This window comes from Barbatula barbatula (assembly GCF_947034865.1).
Source record: "Barbatula barbatula genome assembly, chromosome: 14".
In the NCBI taxonomy this organism is placed as follows: Eukaryota; Metazoa; Chordata; class Actinopteri; order Cypriniformes; family Nemacheilidae; genus Barbatula; species Barbatula barbatula.
This window is the reverse complement of record NC_136777.1, coordinates 10,980,637-11,005,290: the sequence shown is the minus strand read 5'-3', so window position 1 is coordinate 11,005,290 and position 24,654 is coordinate 10,980,637. Positions and strand designations below refer to the sequence as shown.

The 24,654-nt window shown below is 38.7% G+C and overlaps 3 protein-coding genes across 6 annotated transcripts in view; 2 read left to right on the top strand and 1 right to left on the bottom strand.

Annotated features, from left to right (window-relative positions):
• Positions 1-4,563, bottom strand: part of glud1a (glutamate dehydrogenase 1a) — a 10,859-nt gene extending 6,296 nt beyond the window's left edge. Inside the window, exons 1-4 of the mRNA XM_079473313.1 lie at positions 3,311-4,563; positions 1,109-1,189; positions 948-1,003; positions 434-497 (exon numbers count right to left, since the gene is read on the bottom strand). Of these exons, the coding sequence (XP_079329439.1) occupies positions 434-497; positions 948-1,003; positions 1,109-1,189; positions 3,311-3,713 (604 nt within the window). The 5' untranslated portion in view covers positions 3,714-4,563. The remainder of the gene's footprint in view (positions 1-433; positions 498-947; positions 1,004-1,108; positions 1,190-3,310) is intronic.
• shld2 (shieldin complex subunit 2) lies at positions 3,033-13,642 on the top strand. 2 transcript variants are annotated; one of them, XM_079473312.1, is made up of 9 exons: positions 3,033-3,186; positions 6,748-6,971; positions 7,534-7,641; positions 8,309-8,503; positions 8,841-8,987; positions 9,077-9,283; positions 9,368-9,605; positions 12,664-12,779; positions 12,898-13,642. In XM_079473312.1, exons 1-9 carry the CDS (start codon positions 3,143-3,145, stop codon positions 13,071-13,073), a joined length of 1,455 nt encoding a protein of 484 aa, XP_079329438.1. In that variant the 5' UTR covers positions 3,033-3,142; the 3' UTR covers positions 13,074-13,642. The 2 variants fall into 2 exon arrangements, with proteins under 2 accessions (XP_079329438.1, XP_079329437.1); XM_079473311.1 differs by having other exon boundaries at positions 5,749-6,971; positions 12,898-13,547.
• Positions 13,528-24,572, top strand: nfkb2 (nuclear factor of kappa light polypeptide gene enhancer in B-cells 2 (p49/p100)). 3 transcript variants are annotated; one of them, XM_079473310.1, is made up of 25 exons: positions 13,605-13,746; positions 14,172-14,231; positions 15,258-15,481; positions 16,172-16,208; positions 16,576-16,654; positions 16,748-16,788; positions 17,076-17,174; positions 17,268-17,419; positions 17,544-17,656; positions 17,745-17,903; positions 19,750-19,854; positions 19,950-20,038; positions 20,131-20,269; positions 20,393-20,512; positions 20,615-20,788; positions 20,972-21,113; positions 21,297-21,411; positions 21,498-21,705; positions 21,794-21,963; positions 22,041-22,143; positions 22,745-22,965; positions 23,099-23,180; positions 23,274-23,437; positions 23,689-23,800; positions 23,881-24,572. In XM_079473310.1, the coding sequence occupies exons 3-25, from the start codon at positions 15,465-15,467 to the stop codon at positions 23,976-23,978; spliced, it is 2,739 nt and encodes a 912-aa protein (XP_079329436.1). In that variant the 5' UTR covers positions 13,605-13,746; positions 14,172-14,231; positions 15,258-15,464; the 3' UTR covers positions 23,979-24,572. The 3 variants fall into 3 exon arrangements, with proteins under 3 accessions (XP_079329434.1, XP_079329435.1, XP_079329436.1); XM_079473308.1 differs by lacking the exon at positions 15,258-15,481 and having other exon boundaries at positions 13,528-13,746; XM_079473309.1 differs by lacking the exon at positions 15,258-15,481 and having other exon boundaries at positions 13,536-13,800.
• The last annotated feature ends 82 nt before the right edge of the window (positions 24,573-24,654 follow it).

Genomic DNA, 24,654 nt, shown 5'->3' with positions numbered 1-24,654 from the left:
TGGAGGCTAAACAATCAATTAACTTGTAATGTAGAAGAGGTTTCAATGGCAGGTTCATAATAGACCTGAATTCCTCACAGTGCTAAGTATTTCCTCACTATTGTTGTTCCTGAGTGTTGCTTTGCTCTATAAGCTGTAATTAAATACCTTGTGTGACAACTCATACACAGGAATCATACACATAAGATACATCCATTTGAAACATCAACTACTCAAAAAACTATTTCTAGGAAGACCAACCACAAAAACCTTTCTCTGGTACTAGAATCTCATGATGGGCCAAGACAGGGGTAAAATGTTTTATTTCATTAGTTCTTTTAAGAAAGAAGAACCAAGAGCAGGGCATAAGCTGAATGTAGATGGATATTTTTATTTTGGGGACATTCCTGAGTTTTGTGAGTACAGATTTTGTGTGGGTTTGCCCACAACTCACCAATAAAGCCCTTTTTAGCAAGCTCAATGGTAAACCTTCTTGTGATCTTCTCCAGTTCATTGTCCTGCAAGGAAAGAAAAAATTAAGAATGAAAAAGCAACATCTGACAAAACTAAAGCTCTGACTGGTTTACTAGCATAAACCAGCCATTTATTTAAATGAAACTTTAAAGTGATAGTTAACCCCAAAAATACATTTTGACATCATTTACTCACACCCTTCTCATTTCAAACCTTTATGACTTTCGCAGAACACAATATAAAAAATATTTTGAAGAAAGTTGGTAACCAAACAGCACTGGTACATATTCACTTCTATTGTATTGTTGTATGTTGCCAGTTAACAACATTCTTCAAAATATCTTCTTTTGTGTTCTCCAAAAAAAAGAGACTAATACAGATTTGAAATGACAAGAGGGTGAGTGAATGATGACAGATTTGTTATTTTTGGGTGAATATCACTTCAAAATGAATGGTCAAGATTTACTTTTATTTATCAAAAACAAAATACTCACAGAGTAATTCCTTGGGTTGATTTTAACACCAGCTTTAGCTCCTCCAAAAGGCACATCTGTTAAAAGCACAATGGTTGTAAGAATGATCATATGTTCTTAAAACAAAGAAAAAACGAAATGCTTCAACAAAATCAAACGCACAATTCAAGTGCTCAACTTACCTACAACTGCACATTTGTATGTCATTAGTGAGGCGAGAGCCTTCACCTCATCGACTGAAACCTCAGTGCTGTAACGTATACCTGGAAAATAAAAGCAATGCTTATTTCTTACCGACACGCTTTATGATGCATGAACAGTAGACGGTCTTTCTAATGAGCATGAGAAGCTTTCTAATGAGTTTAAGTATGGGCAATTCTGGCCTCACTATTTCAAAAACCACATTCAGACTGTAACTAAACCTACCTTATGAACAAATAAACATCTTGATTCTGATAATCATGGAGCGGAAGGATCCATATGGATTTGTATTTGTGACACATTCTCCCTTACTTACTTTATTCAAGTCTTTCATAGGTTTAAATGAACAAAAATATACATGTGACTAGTGATTCCCAAATATTTACCCACTGCAAAAATGGGATTGTTTCCCAGGTAAAACTCCTAAAAATATCCATTTTAGGCCATTCAAAGTAGGAGGTCTGGAAAATTCAAAATGGTTAAACGGCCTTGTGCAGAAGCACTGCTGCAGTTCTGAGAGGGGAAGTTTTGTGGGACAGACAGCCAATAAACCAACTATCATGATGACTCACTCCCTCCGCGGAAGTGCGAGCGAAGGAAATCTGGGCAGGACCAAAACAGGGTGTGGTTAAAGTCAGTGTGACTACCCAAACTACACAATCCTGTTTTCGGTAGTCCTCACAAATGCTACTTGAATCTTGTTTCATAGTTTTTGTGTGCTTAAGACTAGCGATTTCAACGGTTTTTCCTACAGACTATAAACCTGGAAATTCCCACAGGAAAACGGTCTATTTCCTCACGAATGGGTGTTTGAGTTGTGAGCTGAGGGCATTCTGCTTTTTAGCAGCTGCGTAGTCATTTGTCAAACTATGCACGCTATGAAAAGAGCATGTTCAGTGGTTTCAAGGTCTACTTCCTGTTCCTGTCATTATATTTGACTTTAACTTTATACTTGATCAAAGAATACAACTTTTAGTAAATTTACATATCATATCTTTTTATAATACATTGATGTTGTTGTTAAGTTTACAACTAAATCTTAACTAATAAAAATGAAATGTTAACTACTTATATAGACTCTTTAATGTGTATCTTGTCAGCGATGTCCTGTCACACAAGCACACGATGCCTCTATTATATATAATTGATCTAAATCTACCATTGAATCTACACTGAAGAATAATCCCAACACTTGCTTGATCAACCTAACTCATATGCAATTAAATCACATACAACGGGGATTGATAAAACTAATCAACTATAGTAAACAACATGCATTTAGAAATGTAATGTACACTAAAAAGTATAGTATCCAAAAGAACATGGTTTTAATTCAAGGAAACTACTGAGAGGTTGAACTGCCCTGGGGTCTCCACCTCCCTTCCTGGAAAGCTTTGCCGAGTCAGTACTGACAAAGCAGAATACCTCAATAAATAGACGTGCTTTACAAGCCAAACGTTATAAAAACACATTACACTGTTAATGAATGATTTCACGCCAACTTCCTACTGTAACCATGCACACATATATCTGCACAGATAAAACGGTAGGCTATATAAAAAAACGAGATAAAGCAGAGATGCCCAATACAATAAATACACAGCAACAAGACCGACCACATTCCTCTCCTGAAGATTACTGGAAATCTACTAAAACCGTGTAACAACGCAGGACAGTATATGTGTACAGTTAAATTCATTGATTCAATCCACCACCAGAGTTTGGCCTGCCTATGAAAGAACAGCTCCGCTACATAGTTTTTATAAAATATAATATGCATTTTGTATTATACAATTAGTTGCCAACGTCTCAATCGAGATTTAAAGTTTAAATGGAAGGTCTTATTATATTACATTTTGATGTTTACAGAGTTCCCTAAAATTCAAGTTATCCTGCCAGGAAGGCCACCGCAGAGTGTCGCTGTTGCACACATTCAATTTATCGAAATTCAACACGAGGCCTGTCATTTGTCTGGCAAATGACAGAGACGAAAGCGGTTAAACAAATGTGTTTGGATGCGATTCACATCTTGCATTGAATTTGGAAAATGTTTCGACAGGTAAGACCATATGTTTTTGTATTGTATAACTCGCATGCCTTTTCTGTCTCTCCCGACCGACTGAATCCAATCCAAAACTCCACACACACACACACACACACGCCCAGCGGTGAAAGTGTCTCACCTCCTTTACAAGGTGTCCTGTGCTGGCTGTGTTGAGCTCTGTACCCCTCGATCATCTCCCACTCCCCGTTATCTCTCTTGATGGGGAACGACACGGACAGGACGTGGTTGCACGGCTTGATAATCTTGAGGATTCCCCGGACTCTGTGTCTCTTCTGCTCGGGTGTTTCTCTCGTTTTCAGGTCGTGCACCAGCTTGTCCTCCACGATCGACGCTCCGCGGTCGAAGAAACCTTCAACCATCCTGAAAAAGTTTGGATCATCATCCTTTCCCTCCACGGCCTCGCTGTAGCGGCGGACCCGCAGAAGAGACGCGGAGGCGGGCAGAGCCGAGTCGACGCACCCCGAGGCCAGAGCGCCGCTGGCGGCAGCGCGACTGACGAGCCCCCCCAGATACCTGTACATGATTTTGATCTGGTGCGCTTATTCTGTCTATAAAGAAGTGAAAGAAAGCAAGAAGGTCGGTGTTTGAGGGTAGGGCGGGTTGAATAAACGAACACCACGGCTCCTCCTTTTTCTGCTCAACTCAATAAAGTGACAACATGAAGGCTGTTAGTGAGTTTTTTTAAGCAGCAGGCAGGCGCGCCCGGGTCTCCACCTCAAGCTGGGAGGGCGCTCACGGACCATACAGTAAACACTGCTCGGTTGCTTTGAATACGATTTTGCAACTCGTGGTTGTCAGGAAAATAGAAAAATGTATAAACGCACAACAGCTGTTACTGTTAACTGGATTATTGTGATGGTTCAACCTTTCGTGTCACTATAAAATGTACCAGTGCCATGTTTATTGAACAATACTACCAAACCTTTCATACCATCACTAGATTGGTGCATTAAAACGTTCACCACACAAATAACAGGCCTGTAAAGCAAGTTTAAATTCTTTTTGGTTAAATGGCTGTGCCATTGCCATCCATGCCATTTACTAGATATGTGAACCATATAGATTCAATGCTTAGAAACAATTGTTTTGTTGTTGTTTTCGTTACGGTATAAAGGGCTTGGGAGTATGATGTGTCCACGTAATCCTGTTTTCACTTGTTAAAACTGGATTTGTGTTGTGCAGCAGAGGTCATGTGGGGTCAGCAGAGGCCCTGATGCCTCTTACCAGTTAGGAGTTTGATCTCATGTGTCTTATATTACGTAGTAGTGGATTTTTGTACATTTGAACCCTAAATTACCTGTCATTATTCAATATTATATGTTTTTTTAAACGAGTGTAATGTTGTTTTACATGTGCATAAAAAGAGGACGTGCATTGACCCTGTGTTTGGTGTTCTTTAGGCAAACAGATAAGAACGGTTTACCATTTCGATTATATTTGTATCTGGACTGCTAGTATATAGTGACGGAACCAGAATTGTTCTGTTATTTTACCTGGGTTTACGGTGAAGCGGGTTGTTGCGTCAATATTTTATTTGTCTCGTGTTTTTTGTCCTAGCCTGAAATGCATCCAGCACAGACGTTTTTATCTGTTGTTTTCAAAGAAATATGCTGCTTTTGTCTCCAAGGATAATACTGTAGGTGGGTGGCAGGAAAAATGAAACCATGAGTTTTCCCAAGATTCTTTGAGTTACAGTGTTTCATTATTTGGAATTAAGATAATCCTGACATTCTTCAGTGCCACCTCTCTGTAATGTACATCCACCTACTACAATGTTCCACTCCTCTTTAATCAATCAAGCTGCAGTTTCAAAGAACTCTGTTCAGCTCTGTTATTGGCTAAAATTCTGCCAACACCCTTCATCTGGTTGGTTACTCGTTTAACTGTTGTTTTTCTCCTCTGCTAAGTGAAAGCAGCCGATTTCAGGAATGCGTCTGCACAGACACAATACAATGTCCACAGTAACTCCTGCAGGATGTGAACCTTTGCTTATGTCTGTTTTTCTGACCTCTAATAATTCTGTGTTGGATTTAAAGCCAAATTCTTACCTGTAAAATAATTTACCAAAATACAAAATTTTGTTCTTGTTTACCAAAGCATTAACTTAACATTTAAAGGTACAAATCAGGTCTTTACAAATACCCCGTCTTTATAAACTATCCCTTTAAGGTACAAAAAGGAATCTTTAAAAGCACAGTTCACCCAAAAATACAAATTAATCATTTATTCAACCTCAAGTTGCCAATGGTAGTCAAAAGTGCCCCAGAATTGTTTGGTTTCCTACAACAGAAAAAGGAAAGTTATAAAGAAATGACAGATTTGGAATGACTCAAGGGTGAGTAAATGAAGACAGAATTTTCATTTTTGGGTGAACTGTTTTTTTAAAGTGATTGCTATTGAATCTTTAAAGGTAGCAATTTGTACTTTTATCTTAGTGTGGCAAACGATAGTTATTTCAATATTATAGTTCAGTATTATAATGATGATCCTTAATATGTATGTGGCCATTTGTAAGTCTATATAGGTTTTAACCTACAGTCTGTTTCCATTTTCCAGCGGATGACTGCTGCCATGCACCTTATTAATAGTTAAATATAAGAAAACACATCGCAAAACCAAATCGTATGACAGAACCATAGTCAGTGAGATGTCAAATAAACCAAAGATCCATGTGTTTCTGGGCGCTCCATGTCCTCAAAAACTTGCTTTGGATTTCCAGGAGAAAGAACTCACCCACTGGAAAACAATAGACCTCACTTGGAGTGACGGCAAGTTAATTCCCATGGATAATGTTAAAGAGGTGCAAACACGTGATGTGTGTGGAGAGGTGGTTAACCAGGGCACAGAGGGAAGCACCAGACTGTACCCTGTTGTCTCTCCGGAGAGAGAACCTGTAGCACAAACCAGCGAGGACAAAAGTAAAGTGCCATCAAAAGGACAATGCATAGAAGAAGAGGAGTTGTGTCCTGTATCAGTGGCAGAATATCTCGATAACTGCTTTTCTAGTTCGCAAACTGATGTAAATCCCGGACAGAGCAATGATGAAAGGTCATCTGTATCAATGGAGATAGAGTATCTGAGTACATGGACAAAATCTCAAACCTTGCTCCTTCAGGGCAGAGCGGCCTCATCTTATACATTGGGCTTTCCTGGAGACTTCTATTCTCCCCATATGCCTTCCAAACAAACACCCTCAACCTCCCTATGTTCTCCAGAATTGTACAGTCCTATGACCAGCCCAGAAGAGATGGACTTGGGAGGAACCTTACAAAGCTCAGTGGAGTGGCATTATGACAGTCTAAGGCAAATGCATCAAGAAGGAGGGGTGATTATGGAAAACACACCCAACGGCATCCTCTGCTCTCAGGGAACTAATGAAGGTCACGGTGAAAAACCTGTGGACCATCAGAAGATTGGATTTAACGCACAGATCTCTCCTAGTCACACTGCTTCTAAAAGGATCAAGTTGTCTTTAACTGTAGCTAAAACCAAAGTAACAGAACAAAGCACAATTAATGTAGTGCCTCTCTGTGGTCCCACAACCTTTCTGGTTAGGTGTAGGACCCATGGTGTACGGTATGCTATCTTGGTGGCTGTGGTGCATCCATACCACTTGAAAGAGGTGAAAGTGAAAACAGGAGCTTCAGCTGGATCCAGCATTCCTTTGGCAACGATCATTGTCACAGACCAATCAGATGTGGAGATGAAGGTAGTGCTATGGCGGAGAGCAGCTTACTGGACTTTGACTGTAAATCCAGGGGATATTCTGCTAATAACAGGTAAAACCCATGAACTCTCCTCAGGAGAACTGTGGATTTTTTAATTAGTGTCTACAAATATTGGTTGTAGAAGTGCTAGATTATATACAATTTACACGTGTATGATAAAAAAACTCCAATAGCATTACACAGAGTCGTTCAGGAAAAGCCCCTGGTTCTTTCACTTTCGATTCAAACAAAACAAGTAATAGTACATATCAAAACAATAATAGCAGTCGAGTATAATCCTCCCAAGATGGGACGCCACTGCAACATGCAACATAGGGCATAACGTCAGCTTCACATTCAATATATGACTTCTGTGGAACACAAAAGATATCTTGTGGAATGTTTCAGTGGTTTTGTGTCCATACAATGGGTTTCAATTTTGTTTGTTTACCAACATTCCTCTAAGTATCTTCTTTTGTGTTCTACAGAAGAAAGTCCTGCAATTTTGAAATATGACGATAAACTATTTTTGGGGGGTGAAGCACCTTGAAGCTATGGAGTGATAATTTCAGTAACGTGTGTTGTATAAAATGTCCTCAAGCCTGCACTCACTGTTTTTGTGTTGCTTTGTCAGATGTGACAGTGCACATGGATAAGTGGAAGAATGAGACTGTACTGCAGTCATCCTTTACTAGTCAGCTTCTGAATCTGGGCCAGATCACAAGGGAACGTATTCCACAAGGTAACATAGAGGTTAATCCAAATCCGCTTAAAAGCAAGTCAGTTTCAGCAGCCACATTGGAGATGCTAATTAACAAATCTATTGGTCAAGATTATGTATTACACATTTACTTCACCCAAAAATACAAATTATGTCATAATTTACTCACCTTCGAGTCATTCCAAATCTGTATAAATTTACAGAGAAAGATATTTGGAACAATGCTTATAACCAGACAGATTTTGCCCCCATTGACTCCCATAATAGGGAAAATTACTTTAAAATTGTTTTGCTCAGTTGAACACAAAAGAAGAAAATTTTAAGAATGTAGAACAGCAAACCGTTCTGGGGCATTTTTGACTACCATTGTATTTTTTCCTTCTATGTTATTAATGGCGGGCAAAATCTGTCCGGTGATGAGCATTTTTCCAAATATCTTTCTCTGTGTTCATCAGAACAGAGAAATGTATACAGATTTGCAACAACTCGAAGGTGAGTAAATGATAACAGAATTTTCAAGTATACCTTTAAGTTAATTATGGCATTTATTGAATAGTTGTAACTTTGTTAAATCAATAGTGAATTCTTGGAATGTCATAACGCTGTTTTCATTTTCTAAAATTCTACATAATTATGTGATTAACTTCATATATTGTATCCCTGATTTTGTAATATTTATGTTGTTTAGCTCCACAAAACTTGAACCCTCACACTTTGAGAGAACTGTGTACGCACATGTGTGAGAAGCGCCCCCTGTTGGTGTCTCTTCCTCCTCGCAAGCCCCAGGATTTAAATTCCATACCCTTCGTCCGCCTTGGAGCATTAAAACCTGACACATTGGTTCATGCTCTGCTTAGAGTGAAACACAGTAATTTAATCACAGGTATGAAACTGTATTATAGTCCAATGTGTTTTAGATCAAATAGAATGTATAGCTAATAGCTAAAGTTCTTTTGAATAAAACACGATCATGGGACCAGTTGGTTAAAATATGGTTTATTATTAACATTTATTATGAAAGTTACTTTTAAGAAAAGGATGTGCAGCATTTGTTTGCATATGCCATTTGGTTTGAGAATATTGATTAATATTGTGTCTAAATATTTATTAGGCACTCTATCATCAGGTAGCTGGTAAATAAAAACATACATTTTTATAAACTGTTATTCAAAGGTGACCAGAGTAAGTCATTGTGACCGATTGATGTTTTTGTTTTGTAGCCTGGCGAGATGAGGTACATGGTATGTCCAGAGCAGGAGGTGTACTGAAGGCTGTTTTGACTGTGGAGCAGGGAGATGGCTGCCTAGGAGCTGTTGTGCTTTGGGGAGCTGCTCTCTCTTGGCTGCAGCGATTAGAAAGAAAGAAAGGTACAGCAGCACTAAACTCAAACACGTGTTTGTCCAAATGATTATTATCCTGCATTATACAGTATGTTGTTGCTAATGCACCTTTACAGATGCTGTGTGGGAGTTCAGGATGCTGCTAGTCAGACAGGATGTGACCTCAGGTTTGCTTGAGCTGCATTCCACTCCGTGGGGAACATGTCAGCCTCTCTTTGCTGATGACAATAGATGCAAAGAGTTTTACGGCACTGCACGTGTAGAGAGAACTAGCAGCAGCTTTGAGATTGATCTCAACACACTTCTGTCCCAGAAATTCTCAGGTGAAGAGTTTTTGGTCATGTTAAAAATGTAATTATGTAATTTATTACAGCTATGCTTACATTCTTTCTTTTCGTACTCAATAGGTGATGTTGAGCTGAAAGTAAAAATTTCTGCATTCCAGTTCCAAAGCAGTCCATCACAGGAAGCTTCAGTGATAATAGATGGAAACACGCCGTTGGAAAGGATCCTGGACATAGTTTCTGGTGACATCACTTTTACTGGATGTGGCAAGTGTTCTGCAGAGCTGGACACTGATGAGAACGGCATCTACAGACCCTGTTACCCCTGCCTGCCACACACAGGAGTGCGTCGATACTATAGGTTTGTTCTTTATAGCTCTTTCACACACACACACAATGGCAAGAATAAAGTAGTACCTTTTCTAAAAAATTTTATATAATAAAATATTAATAATATTTGAATTACTAATAGTGCATCCTGACTTAATATGACTTTCTTCTTGAAGAATAATGCAGTCGGAGTTATAATATCACGTATAGTTGTTCTTCCAAGCGGTAGAATGGGAGTGAATGGGGGACAATTTTTTTAAGCTCCAAAAAGTGCATCCATTGATAAAAAAACGGCTCAACACGGCTCTGTGTTCTTAACACGGTTCTTTTGAAGCGTATTGATGTGTTTGTTTAAGAGAAATATACAAATTTACAGAGATATTAACATTAATGTATTACTACCGTTATCCCTTGGCAGCGTGTGAACCAGAGGCTTGTTTTTCCGACAAATGAAGCAGTCGTGTTGTAAGTTCCGGTGAAGAACACTGCATTTTTAGTTTTATTCCAATAGGATGCCCTCTCCTCCTTGCGGGAGCTTTCGTCCCCATCATTTGCCTGAAAAACAAGCCTCTGGTTCACACACAGCCGAGGGATATCGGTAGTAGTACATTTACGTTAATACCGTTCTCAATATGGATATTTCTCTTAAACAAACACATCGATTTGCTTTAGAAGACCTGTAAAGACCACAGAGCCGTGTCGAGCAGTTCTTTGATCGATGGATGCACTTTTTGGAGCTTCAGAATATTGCCCCCCATTTCACTTCTCCAGAAGAAAGTCATATTCAGTCAGGATGCCTTGAGGGTGAGTAAAACATGGGTAAAAAATTTAGTTTTACAACATTACTACAGAATACATTTCCAGTCAAATGTTTGGAGTAATTTTGTGTTTTGGAGTAATTTTAAGCCCTAATGTTTTATTTTAATCTTTTCTATAGACTTTGAATGTTTCATTACTGTGTGTTCACACCGAGCGCGAATGAGGCGTCAAGCGCGAGTGATTTACATGTTAAGTCAATAGGCTTGTTTGAGATGAACAAAATCTGCGCAGAACCGATCACCGGTGATCACCGTGAGCTGCATGCCGGTTAGAAAAGTGTCCGAGTTACGTCCGCCTTGCTCTGACCTCATGCTGACGTGTGCCCAAAAACTCTCGCGACAGCGAGGCGGCTGTGTCGGATTGAGCAGTCGAGCGCAGTTGCTCTCCACCGACTGCGCTACTCAAAAGCATGATGGGAAACGACTGACTGACGACACAGCTTCGTGCTCATTGGCTGATAATGTCAGCTGATATTTTTTCCCCTTAATTCTAAGAAGTCCATTACCTATAGCCTAATACGATTTACTTTTTTCTATAGTACTTAGTAATTAGGACATGTTTTATTTTTATTTTCTTGGTTTGAAGTGAAGTCCTGTTTGTTTTTTATTTTCTCTTTATTGAGAGATGTGTATTGTCTTTATACATTGACATTTTTGTACAACATTATTCCATTAAATAAATTAGTCAATCCATCAATACATGCATACATCTAATGTGACTGTTTTACAATTAGGCCTCATGTTTGTGTTTTTATCTGATATCTTTATTTGGATATGTCTGATTCCAGGAGTGCAATAAACAAAACCCACACATGCTCATTTCTTAATTTAGAATGTGTTGTTGTTTCATATTATTTTTTAAGAATAATTTGCAGCACACACTTTTCCTAATCATTCAACATGAATTGAAACTTACATTAAGGTGACAAACAATTGTGTAATATATTTATATGGAATATTTGTCATGTAAAAAAGGGATAGTTCACCCAAATAACTTTAATAATAATAAAAACAATTTTCTTTGGTGCTGAATTATCTGCAGTCAGGACTGTTTATTTTTGACTCGACAAGTTGCAAAAGTTGCAAGTTGCAATACCACTCTAGATCAGATAGATTTATATCCCTACCATTTACTGAATAAGCCATTTTAAGTAATGAGCACTGTTCACCTTCGGTGATTCTCCTCATCATAACCATCTTCGTGTAAAAACAGTGGTATTTCAACTGCATCAACTTCGTCCGCGATAAAGAACGCGAACGCGATCTCTTCCATTGTTGACGTTTGCAGTCCACAACACAGCGAGATTCAGGAAGTGTCCGGCTTGCCTGCACTTTTTTTCACTCCTCCCCTCACTGTAGCCGCCTACTCTCGCCTATATTTCAGGCGAGGCAAGGCGCATCTCAAACAAGCCTAATGTAAAGACGCGATAGACGCGCTTGCGGCGCGAATAGCGCGAATGAGGCGGCGCGAATGACGCGAATTGCGCGAATGACGCGAATGAAGCGAATGACGCGAATTGCGCGAATCGCGCGAGTTGAAAAATCTGAACTTTGGCGGAAATTCGCGCCGCGTTAACCAATCAGGAGCCTGCTTGAGTAGTGACGTAGCGAGCAGAGGCAGAAATAAAAAATGGAGGACACGCTCATCTCAGTGTGTGGACACCCGGAGCTATATGATACGTGTTCATAAAAATAGGAATAAAAAGGATCTTGCTTGGAAAAAGGGAGTGAGGAGGTCGGAGAATCCGGTAAATTGTAAAAACATTTTCGTGAAGCGAATTTCACTCGCGAATGACGCGAATAGCGCGAATGACGCGTTTTTCACGCGCGAATAGCGCGAATGACGCGAATGAAGCGAATGACGCGAATGACGCGAGGAAACACAAAATGTTCAAGCGTCAAACTACTCGCGAATAGCGCGTTTTTGACGCCTCATTCGCGCTCTATGTGAACACACAGTTACACTGTAATATTACTCATTATACTGTAATTATTTAATTATACTTTATATTAAAAATATATTTAAAAACCTTTAAAATACTTTTGTGATTTTGAAAACATTTTAAACCCACATGTTTTAAGAGATTTGTTTGGTCTCTTAATATTCACCATGATTCTGTTGATATTTGCCTTTTATTATTTACTTAATTATTTATTACATTACATACAAAGTGTTATATTAATTTTAATTATTAATTAAGTTTCTTGAGTTTAGGTCTACATTTCCTTTCATTCCTTTTAATCACATGTCTGCACGAATCATCTTTTTAGGCCAGTTGTTTTAACTGTGAGAGATGGAGGTACCCAAATCTGCGTGCTAGTCCCTCCTGCTCTTGTCCAGAAGATCCTTTTGAACACTCCCCCAGATAAACTGAATAAGAGCATAGGTAAGTTACGCCCTCTTTCGTCTCCTCCAAAATATCTGTTGTTTGTGTCTAACTGTGAATATTTCATGTTATTTTAAACAAGGTTGCATTCTCTGTGTTCTGTCTTGTTTGTCCAAAGCCCCAGCATCAGAAGTGAGGTTCATCCAGGTAGTTGCTGACAGGATTAGTTCCATGTTGACTGCTACGAAGAACACATTTCTCCTGACTGTCAGAAGCCATTTCCAGTGTGATGAGAACAGCATTCCTGTCATTCAGAACTTTTTATTATTAGACTTTAGCCCTTCTGAGGCCTGAAGAATTTCCAAGTACTTTTACATGATGCTATGCAGTTTTATGGTCCCCTGTGGTAGACACTTACAGTATCTATAAAATCTGTGATTGACAGCCTCATCCTCACGTCACAATTTTACAATGTTGTTGATTGACATAAGATTAAATCTTGACAAACAGTGTTTAATTTGGATGTATTATCTAATTTAAAGAGCTTTGCAACGAATGCGATTTTAATTATTTATTTGTGCTCTCAAAATAAATGCGTGCCCATTATATTGCATAATGCTTTAACCTTGTTCTTATGTGTTTTAATGTATATGCTGATTTTTATTTACACAAATATTTATGTGTTGTTTTTTATTCGCACTGTCCTTTCTAGGCGGAAGTTTTGAATCGTATGCTAATTCTATTCCACCTAAACCAATCAAAACTCTCCTCGTATCCCACGTGGTTTTGGAATTCCCCTCTAGTCTGGGGCTTTCCAGTGCCCGAGCTTTTAATTCATGGACGTGTACAGTGTCATCAGCAAACAGGCAAATACTAAACGGGATAGAAACCCATATTGTTTTTTCTTCATGGACTTGTTTATGTTTTAGCTTGTTGCAAAAATTGCGCAGTCGTTCAGTTAGGTAAGCAGCTGACTCTAAACAGAAACTACACGAGATCCGACTGACCATCGTCACGGATAACAACGGTACGTTTGCTAACCTACGTAATCACGTATTAAAGACGCGACGTTAAGAGACATGTAAGTCTGTAAATAAATAATCCTGCAATTCTACATAATGCCTTTGTGACTCGTTTAGTAGCGCAAATGAAATACGTTACGTTGTGTGAAAAACGCAGCTTGTAACAAAATCCACTCGGTGTGATCTTTCACTTTTGTGTAAATAAATGCAAATAAAAAACCGTGAACGTGTTTCATTAATGTGCGTGAGAAATATTCAAAAGCTTAATTTGCTTTTAGTTTATGCAAAGTTTGCCCTGTATTCTGTGCCGTGTAGGAAATTCCCGTCAAATGTCAGATGTACTTTTTGGGGCTGATGCATATGCACAACAGGGGAATCACATCCCAGTTAAACAATATGTTTGAAGTTTTTATTATTTCATTCTTTTAAGAGTCAGACGAGCCGGTTTGGATGATCCTACAACAACACACAGAATGGCCGGAGCACTAAGGTACATTTTCTCCACTTCTGGCGAGTGACCCATTGAGCTGCCTAGACCAACACGTTATTGGGCAGCAATTTGATACACTGTAATTATTTTTTAACTTGCAGTTTAAGAGGTTTAGAGACTGAATGCTTTAAAATATAACAAATTGTAACAATTCTTGTAAAGGATGAAATGTGATTGTGTGACACATTTAGACTTGTTTAAACATGCTTTAAATATGCTTATTCTTGCATGGATTCTTGCATATTTCACTGAACCTTGCAATAGAGCAGTGTTTGTCAAACTTCTTCTGCCATTCCCCACTTTGGAGGTAGGGAAGGGGTCCGAGCCCCACCTGTCCCCGATAGTCAAAAACAAAAGGGTAATAAACTTTAGGTCCACTGTCTGTCTTGCTTTTCTCTGCTGGTGCAGATAAATGTAAGGCTTACATTTAAAAGTCATTGTTTTGTTTTGAGTGTATGGTCAATAATAAAGTAATTAATAGAGATTAAAATTACAAAATGTCCACCCATTTGTCGTGCCCCACTTGTCATGTCTCTATTCCCCACCAGTGGGGTCCGCCCCACACTTAGAAATACTGCAATAGAGGGTCTGGGGGTCGCCAACAGTTGCCCTAAATAAAGAGTTAAACCAGCCAGATAACCTTATACCATGAGTCAATAGTAGGTTCATTGTGGTGGTTTTTTGGGGGGTTTGTCTTGTGTTAAGTGTTTAGCCTTTAGTTGTATAAAGCTGATTTAAAGAATCCATTTTTAAAATGAACATATTGGCTTTTTTTGACTTTCTTGGTGGCTGTGAGCAAGAAGAACTATGTAATCATTTCACAGAAGAAGGACAGGATGTGGTTGTAATCCAGACGTGTTTTACCCCCTTTTATTTGACGTCAGGATTTACTGGTTTACTCACACTGTGACCTTAGAGGATTGACAGCTCAGAAGACGATTCATATTTTACTTTGCTTTTCTCCCCATGAGAAAGAGAAAATGTTTGGTACTTTAACGCAATCTTTACACAACTCATCCCGAGCAGTGTGTTGCTTCCTCATTTCTGTCAGGGGCAGTTGAAGACACTTCCTGTCATACAGTATCCATGGATAATCAAACAATACCAGAAAATAGTGATCCGGTCTGATCGAGCAAACTCACGTATGAACATTGAGCATCAGGAGATTTGGGTTAAAGTGGAAGTGTTTGTGGGTTCAAAGATTTGAGCCTGAAGAGGAGGGGCATTCCCCAAATGTTCTCTTGGCACAGGTATTGACAGCAGTTTGTAGGCATCTGATATATATTAAACGATTTCATTCAATTTTAGTAACGTACACATTGGTGAATTTTTTCGCATAGTCACTGGTTTTATTTTAAATGTTGAGAGAGGGATTGATAACAGGAATTTTGTTTAAAACACCCAGTTTGAAGGGAATTCAAAGAAAAATGCATTTGGAAATTTGAGGAAATTCAGAGAAGAAGAGAAGACTAAATGTCAGTGTGATAAAACAATGCACCTGCATTTCTCTGGATATCACGCGAGTGGCAGCACCGAGCTGGTATTCTGGGGGCTTTCCTCTGTTTTTTTTTTTTCACTGACTTCCTGGAAGTATCACAAGCGAGTGAGCAATAGAGAAGGAGCGAGGCTGAACACTCTCATGCACGTATGCTTGTTCTGACAAAGTGAAACTGCTCTACGCAAGTCCTTTGTGTAAAACTGAGAAGCTCTTTTTCTCTGCTTGTTGTTTGTCTGGTAGGCTTAACTCTACGCCTTCGCTTGTGGGGAAAAACTGGGGAAATTATGATATCTTTAGGGGTTTGTAACTCAGTTAAACCAGCCAGTCTGTGTTTTGGTTCAGCATGGTGAAGAATACACTGGAACACAGAAGCTCTTGAGTATTTTTGGAGTTTGAGTGAGACGGTCGGTGTTAATAAGATTCTTATTTTTTTACGATACAGGATGGATGACACACAGTTTCCAATAAAGTTTGGAGAGGTGAGCGGCATAATGTTAACAATGCTAATAACTGCTACATCTCTATAAATATATCTTCTTAGTCTTATTTAGCTTCATATTTTCCTTTATGAAGATTCATAACTCTCTCTCAAATGTATTTCTTTAGAAATCTATGATAATTTATAAATTTTTCATAATCCATGTTAACACATAAAACATTGTCAATTTATACTAAAACATAAAAAATGTCTTAGTATGTGTAGAATTCTTCATTGTTGTACTGTTTACTACCCTTTAAGTATTCTTCTACGTTGGCTATTGCATGGTAATAATCTTAACATGTATTGTAAAGTGTTTTCAGTAAATATAACAAATAACAATACCAATTATTGCCACATGTCTTTAGTCTATACCATTTATGATGGATCTCCAATATCTGCATCCATCTTTTGAGGTTAAGGCTGAACCCAATGTGCAAGAGACAGGTAACATAATGTGTCATGCCTTACTGTTTAATTTTATGACGGTTTGTTTTAGTTGTTTATTATACAAAAGTTGTGTATTTCTCTTTAAATCAGTACATGGGCCTTATCTCCAGATAATCGAGGAACCTAAACAGGTATTGTGCCCATACAATTTCCTGTTTAAAAAGTTAAGGTATAGGCCAGTGCCCATAATTTAATGTCTAGCACTTTTTTTAATTGGTATTAATTTATATACAGTAGGTTCACTTTTAAACCCATGACACATTTTATTGTATTGTAATATGTTGCTTTGAATAAACTGAAAACCTGGGATGATTCTGGGAACAGAAGTGGGATTCCCCAAAGTCAGTTAGTTTAGTCAGTGTTACTAGTAAAATACGTTTGTATGTGTGTTATATAATTTATGTGATATGCGTTACAGAGGGGATTCAGATTCCGTTATGAATGTGAGGGCCCGTCCCATGGAGGTTTGCCAGGGGCTTCCAGTGAAAGAAACAGAAGAACATATCCCACAGTCAAGGTAACATGGTCTTTGCTGTTTAATGACTATAACTTAGTTAATAGTTGGTAATTGTTGGTAATAATGGTTAAATTAACAACTGTAAACTTTTAGGTTGCCAACTACGGGGGCAACGCTCGTGTAGAGGTTCAGTTAGTGACACACACAGACCCCCCTCGCGTTCACGCACACAGCCTCGTGGGACGCCACTGTAGCGAAAGTGGCATATGCACCATTGATATAGGGCCCAATGATCTGACAGCACAGTGAGTGAATCACCCAATCACACAATTACTGTTCATCATTGAAGTACCCACTTGTGATATCTTTTCAGTGTTGTTAATGTATTTTTGTGCAGTGTTCATCAACCCTGTCCTCTTCTTTGTCTAGATTCAGCAATTTAGGCATTTTGCATGTCACTAAGAGAGGAGTGGTGGATGTACTAACTAAAAGGTTAAGAGAAGAGAAGAGGAGGTTAAATGAGCCTGGTCATAAGTTTAGTGGTAAGTTTATTTACTAAACTGGGCATATTTGATATTTGAGTTGAATGCAAACGTTTTCTCACTTTGTTTTTCTTTCACAATCACACAGATGCAGAGGAACAGGCCATTTTGCAAGATGCCAAAGAATTTAGTAAAAGCATGGACCTAAACATTGTGAGATTAAAGTTCACAGCTTTCCTTCAGGATAGCAATGGAGGTTTCACAAGAGCTCTGAAGTCTGTTGTCTCCAACCCCATTTATGACAGTAGTAAGTTCTCCCGCACAACAATAATCATAACTCCATTAATATAACAATTAGCAGGGGACTTAAAAATGACTCTCACATCAGTGTTGATTTTAAGAGGGGAAAAGACAGATCTGGGAACACAAACATAAGTCATGTGGACACATGTGAGATAAAAACTGAGATACTTTTCCCTGTTCTGTTCGTTACAGAGGCATTGTAATATCAGGCATTGTTTAATAGACTGTAAATCAATATTGTTTTTGCTTTTTTAAATTTTTATATTATGTTAATATTAGGGCTGTGTATTCATATATTTTTATTAGTCAAATGAATTTAAAAACGAGATAAAAACTGAGAAACTTTTCCCTGTTCTGTTAGTTAAAGAGGCATTTTAATATCAGGCATTGTTTAATAGACTGTAAATCAATATTGTTTTTGCTTTTTGTTATTTTTATATAATGTTAATATTAGGGCTGTGTACAGTGGCGGTTCTAGACAAAATTTACTAGGTGGGCCAAGGAGGGGCCAGTGTTTAACCAGAGGGGCACATTAAAAAAATGTAAACAAATTTGATCTAAAGATTACAAACTTTATTTTACTTTACAATCATATAAACATTTATTTTGTACAGTAGAGCAAGAGTGAGTGCAGGTGCAAAAGCCATTTCCTATTGTGGACAGTTGAGTCCACACTTAACTTGGCATAACAATGCTGGATCAATTATACCAGTTTGGTCTGAGCTCCGTTTTCTGTCCCCCATCAAAGTGGTTGGGAATATATTCAAGATGGGCTGTACTGGTACATCATTCTCGGACTGGCTGATATCTGTAGAAAGAAGTACAGTAAACACACATTTATTTACTTATGCATGTATATCGACATGTATTTCAATTTATAAGCCAAGTATTTACTTAAAAAAATTAACATTAGAGTCATATTGTCACAAAAAGGAATTTACAGCAGAAAGCACTACTTTAAGGACACACAGTAGACCAACATTATAACATCATGATAACTATATGAAGAAAAAGAACTTAGGGGCATGCATTACATTTCTTTCCCTATTATGGGAACATGTGTGCAACATATGTACACAATAAAGGATACAACTTAGTGAATATAACATGTAATGCAATTTTTGTCTTCATTTATAAATATTGTATATGTATTAGCCATTCATGGTCAATGCATATATTGCAGTATATTGAAAAATATAAGCACTAGTTTCCCATATATGGAAATTCATTATGTTATATATCGCATTACATTTTGAAGTATATTCCCATATATTTTTGTTCCGTGAGGGCATTGTGTAGACCTAGTAGCAAGGATACTGCCATTTAGATATTCGCTTCTGCTTCAATACGTTTGCTTAGATATGAATACGTTTCTAAACATATAGAAACCAGACATTTACAAACAAAACAAAAGTAACATGGTTATGTGCAAGAACAACAAGTCACTTATGAGATCAAATCGTTTTTTCTTACCTGCTTCGACTCTTGCATCAGGAGAAATTGTAGCTCCGCTCTCCAAGAGTAGTTGCTGAGCCAAGCAGGACCACAGGCGGCTACAGTGTTTGGGTGCGCCGCTTTAATTCACCCGTGTAGAACGTTGAGTCGTATTAGTTCCTCTTTTGGCGCTCGTATGTAAAATCATTATTAATTGATACTTTTTTTTGGTCAGCACGGGGGGCCACAGGGGTGGAGAGGGACATGTCTACAGAGGCACGGGCCTCCCTAGGCCTGGCAGTGTATTAATATATTTTTATTAGTTAAATGAATTTGCCAACTTTATTTGCAAAGAAAATCTTTATGACTTCAAACGAGATGAAGAAATGCTCATCTACTAAAAACTCTTTATTCAGAATCACCAAATGCATCCAATCTGAAGATTTCACGCATGGATAAAACATCAGGATCAGTGCTCGGAGGAGAAGAAGTCTTTCTGCTCTGTGATAAAGTTCAAAAAGGTTATTTCTATTTTCTGTCTCTAAGATGGATTTGCAGTCATTTACATGTAATATTTCTTAAATCAAATGATAGACTTGCATTTGTTCGTTTCCAGATGATATCGACATCCGTTTCTATGAGGAGGAAGAAGATGGAGGGTGGGAGGCATTTGGAGATTTCTCCCCCACTGATGTTCACAAGCAGGTGTGTTAGAAATAATTACTTGGTTTTCTGGCTGACGGTAAACGGTCTGTTTAAAAGAAAACTGTACTGACACTGTTTCTTAACCCTATCAGTATGCAATCGTGTTTAAAACACCGGCGTATCGCTGCACAGACATCACACGGCCCGTCACAGTCTTCCTGCAGCTCAAGAGGAAGAAGGGCGGTGACTGCAGTGAACCCAAGCAGTTTACATATATTCCACACAATCAAGGTTAGTAGTGTAGTGTATTCTAAACCAACAGAATACATTGTGATCCTAATTTAGGTTGTTTAATTTGTGTATGATATAACATGCGCTGTTTGTTCACCTTTTATCTCCTGTTTCTCATGTTAGATAAAGAAGAGGTTCAGAGGAAGAGGATGAAGGACCTTCCTCAGCCCTATGATCACTGGAGAGGAGGCTTTGGAGGTCCTGGAGCTGGAACAGGGGGAGGAGGGGGTGGAATGGGCGGAGGTGAGGAGAAGTTAACTTTTTACCATTCTTCATTCAATCTTTCTCCAACTCGATCAATCCAGAATTTAATTAAAAACTATGTTCTGATCATTTTGTCTGTAGGTTATCAATTCAACAACACATTGGATAATTCCGGATTTTTTGTTCCAAATTGTGGCTTTGGGGGAGGAGTACAGATGTCTAGCTCCGCCCCTCAGACTTATGGATCTCAGAATCAACCAACAAACACACAAGCTCAGCCTGGATCTCAAATGCAACAGCAATTCATTCAGATCGGTAAGCCTATGAAGCAGCATGACTTTGTTTCTGCTATAAATATGTTGTTGCAAGCTACAGTAGACAAATTAACTTTTAACCAGCTCTCAGCAGCCAATAAACAAACACTTACAGGGTACACAAGCCATTCAGATTTAGGATGCTTATGCACTCATGGGTGCTTCCTTCCTGTGTCATTTCTAGCCACAGCTCTGCAAAATCATGCCACTTTGACAGCAAAGAGCACTGCTCAAGCTTTATTACAGTACTGCAGCACCGGAGATGTGCGGCCTCTGCTGAATCTACAGAGACATCTGTGTGGAGCACAGGATGAGAACGGAGACACGTGAGGCTTTAAAAAAAATATTAATGCACTAAAGTCTAAGATGTTCTGTTAGTTATACACGATTTTGTGCGGGCTACCTTTAAAACCCTCTTTAAGGAATAGTAGATCTACAGTTATGAAACATTGCTTATGAGTTGTTATAGAATAGTGGTCAGTTATTTTATTGTATTTGTTTTCCCATAGGCCTCTGCACTTGGCCATCATCCACCAGCAACCTGCTGTGGTCCAGCAGCTTATTAATTTAATGACTAAAAGCCCACATCAGAAGTTCATCAACAAATTTAACAACCTCAGCCAGGTAACACAGCATCTGTTTGGTCTTACAATATTTTTTCGATTAAACTTGTCATAAACGTCAGCTGTAACCTTTCTTTCCCTGTTTAGACACCATTGCATCTAGCCGTGATCACAAAGCAGCCCAAGCTAGTTGAGATTTTGGTGAGAATGGGAGCAGACCTGAGTCTTCAGGATCGAGATGGTCGAACAGCACTTCACATGGCCGCTCACACTGGAGATGAAACTATATTACGTGTGGTCCTGGGAATGCTGGGAGAACGCTACGCCCATTTAGTGAACTGCGCTGATTTCTCAGGTGAGATTTCTGGTGGAGTTTACCCTATTTATTCAATATAACACTTGGTATTCTATGGCTGAGATCTTTTTTCCTCTGCCTTTCTCAGGTCAGTATCCAATTCATATTGCCGTGAAGAAAGACGGAGAGCACTGTCTTAAATTGTTGGTGGAGGCTGGAGCAAAAATCAACATGCCTGAGCAGAAAAGTGGCTACACAGCACTACACCTGGCAGTGCGAGACAACCTCCTAAAAGTGGCCTGCAATCTCATTACTGAGGTAAATTACCTGCTGCTAACAACTTTTCAGCCAACAGCCATCTGTCGTGGTTTTATACCTTGTTATATCTTTTACAGTTAAAGGCTGATGTGAATGGATGTACGTATGGGGGTAACAGTCCTCTTCACCTCGCCGCCAGTCAGGGTTCTCCTCATCTCTGCTCCATGCTGATCGCTGCAGGTAACAATACGATCTTCTTTCACAGTCAATGTTAAATATGCAAATAATGACAGTCATCAGGGCAGAGGATTTATTATTTATTTAAATCCAGACTGGTTTGCAGACAGCGTAGGCAATATCCCATAGTGTAGATCCATTTTGTTGCCATAGTAATGTAGTTACAGCTAAAATGTTAGAACATTGTCAAAATAAGCTTAAAAGTCAAGTGTTTGAGATTTAGCGGCATCTAGTGGCGAAGTTGTGAATTGCAACCAATGGCTCACTCCACCCCCCTTTCGAAGCACTACAGTGGCTGACATGTGACTTCAGATATTGTTGCATTTTTCGATACGGTAGCATATTTACATAACATGCTCTGTAGAGCAGTTTGTCCGTTTAAGGCTACTGTAGAAACAACATGGTGTATTCCATGTGAGGGGACCCGTGGTGTATATAGATAGAAATAACTAATTCTAAGGAAATAAACACGTAACGCTTTATTTATATAAGGTCTTTATACACCTCTGAACACATAGTTATGTATTGCATTTCTTTCAATAGATTCCCAAAAACATTTACACATTGGACTTTAAAGTGTAAAAATTCCTGTTTTTTTTATCAGGTGCCGATAAACGCCTGGAGAACGATGAGCCTCTTTTCCTGAGCTCATCTTCATCAGATGAAGATGACGAAAGCGAAACAAATAACGGCAACAGGCAGCTTCAAGCTGAGATCGTTCAGCAAGTTCAGTGCATGTCGATTTCATCCGAGGGAGGTGCATTCAATCCACGCAAGAGACACGCAGCTGGACACACACCGTTTGATCTGGCCAAATGCCAAAAGGTTCGATGCAACAGAGATTTAGTATTTGCCATAGTGATGTATAGTGTGTGTAAGCGTCTAAGGGTGGTTTGTTGAATAAATAAATACTTTATTAAATAAATGTAAACTTTCTGTCTGCTTTTGTCTTCCACAGGTTAAAGATTTATTAGATGGTAGAAAAGCTCCTAAGACTAGTCCTTTTGCTTCCAAAAGGACCAAAATTAGCACAGAGGAAGGTAATGGAGCTTTAATGCATTCTCGCAAAAACACATACCTATCGCACACGTAATAGTTTGGTCATGATCTCATTTATGTTCCCATTCCTGCAGTGAACCAGAGTTTAGATAAAGAGGTGCTTACAAAACTGTGTGATATCCTCATCGAAGATGATGTTCCCTGGAAAAAGCTGGCAGAAAAACTGGGCATGCTCACTTTAACTCACCTGTATCAGGAGAGCTCCACGCCGTGCCAGATGCTGCTGGAGAACTACCAGGTAAGAGACTCCCTCTGTGTTAAGGTGTATAGGTAGAAGGTGTGTATGTGTATTGTACAGTACATACATTTCCGATGGGGTGCTTTAGTTAGTAACAGGCTTTTGCTATTTGTTTTTATCCAGCGTTTAAGCTATACGTTTCGTAGGAATCGAATCCACAACCTTTCCAGTGATAACAATGCTCTACCAAATATGATCTATTCTTTATAATAAAGAAACGTTTATTTAAGCGTGCTTTTGTATATGTTCAGTTGAGTGGTGGTCCGGTGGATGTCCTGGTGGAGGCACTTCAGTCACTGGGTGTGAGTGAAGGAGTGAGACTGCTGAAAGACAGCAAACCCAAAGAGGACGAGCTATGTTCAGGTATGCAGCAGAGCATGTAAACACAATCGGAATAAATGCACAGTCCATAAATATAATACACAACATCATTTTGTTTTCAGATTCTACAGCAGACAGCGGTTTTGGTAGTCAGTCAGGATTCACTATACCCTCTTCCGTTGGAGAGGGCGTAGCGAATCCTGCCGTGGCCAATCACTGATCATCAAGATCCGTCCATTGAGGAAACGTGGCACTTTATTTGGAAGCCCCTGCTCAGACTGAGGGTGCGAACTGACGGCTATTCATCATTTCAACAATGTGGAAATATAAAGCACATCGCAGAAGGATTCAAAGAGGATTGTCCTGAGGTCAAAAGCATACTGTTGTTACATAACAAAACACGTCAGCAGCTTTCAGTTGCTTTGAGACGCATAGATTCTTTTGGGTTTGGACTGAAACTGTGATTTTAGTGCAGACATTTCAAATGCTTGTATCTAAAGAACAATAACTTGCTAACTTTCACATCACGGTAACAAGTACAGTTGTAATCTTGGAATATATTTGCGGAATGTTTAATAAGTCTGTTATAAGCGCTTGTTTGATATATGCAGCCTTTGAGGAAAACTCAAGTGTATTTGCAGATCGTGAAGCAATGCAATGAATTTTATCTATTTTCTGATACGTCAAAAGACATTCTTTCAACACTGTAATTTATGTTTACTTTTGGTTGTTGTTATTATGTGCTTGTTTGATGTGGATGAGTAAATGTGCATGCATGTTTTAATAAAGCTATTGTGTACATTATTTTTATCTTTATAATGAAACACAACATCATATGGTTGTAAACAACAAACAAAACAACAACAGTTATCATTTCAAACAGATTTATTTAGCTT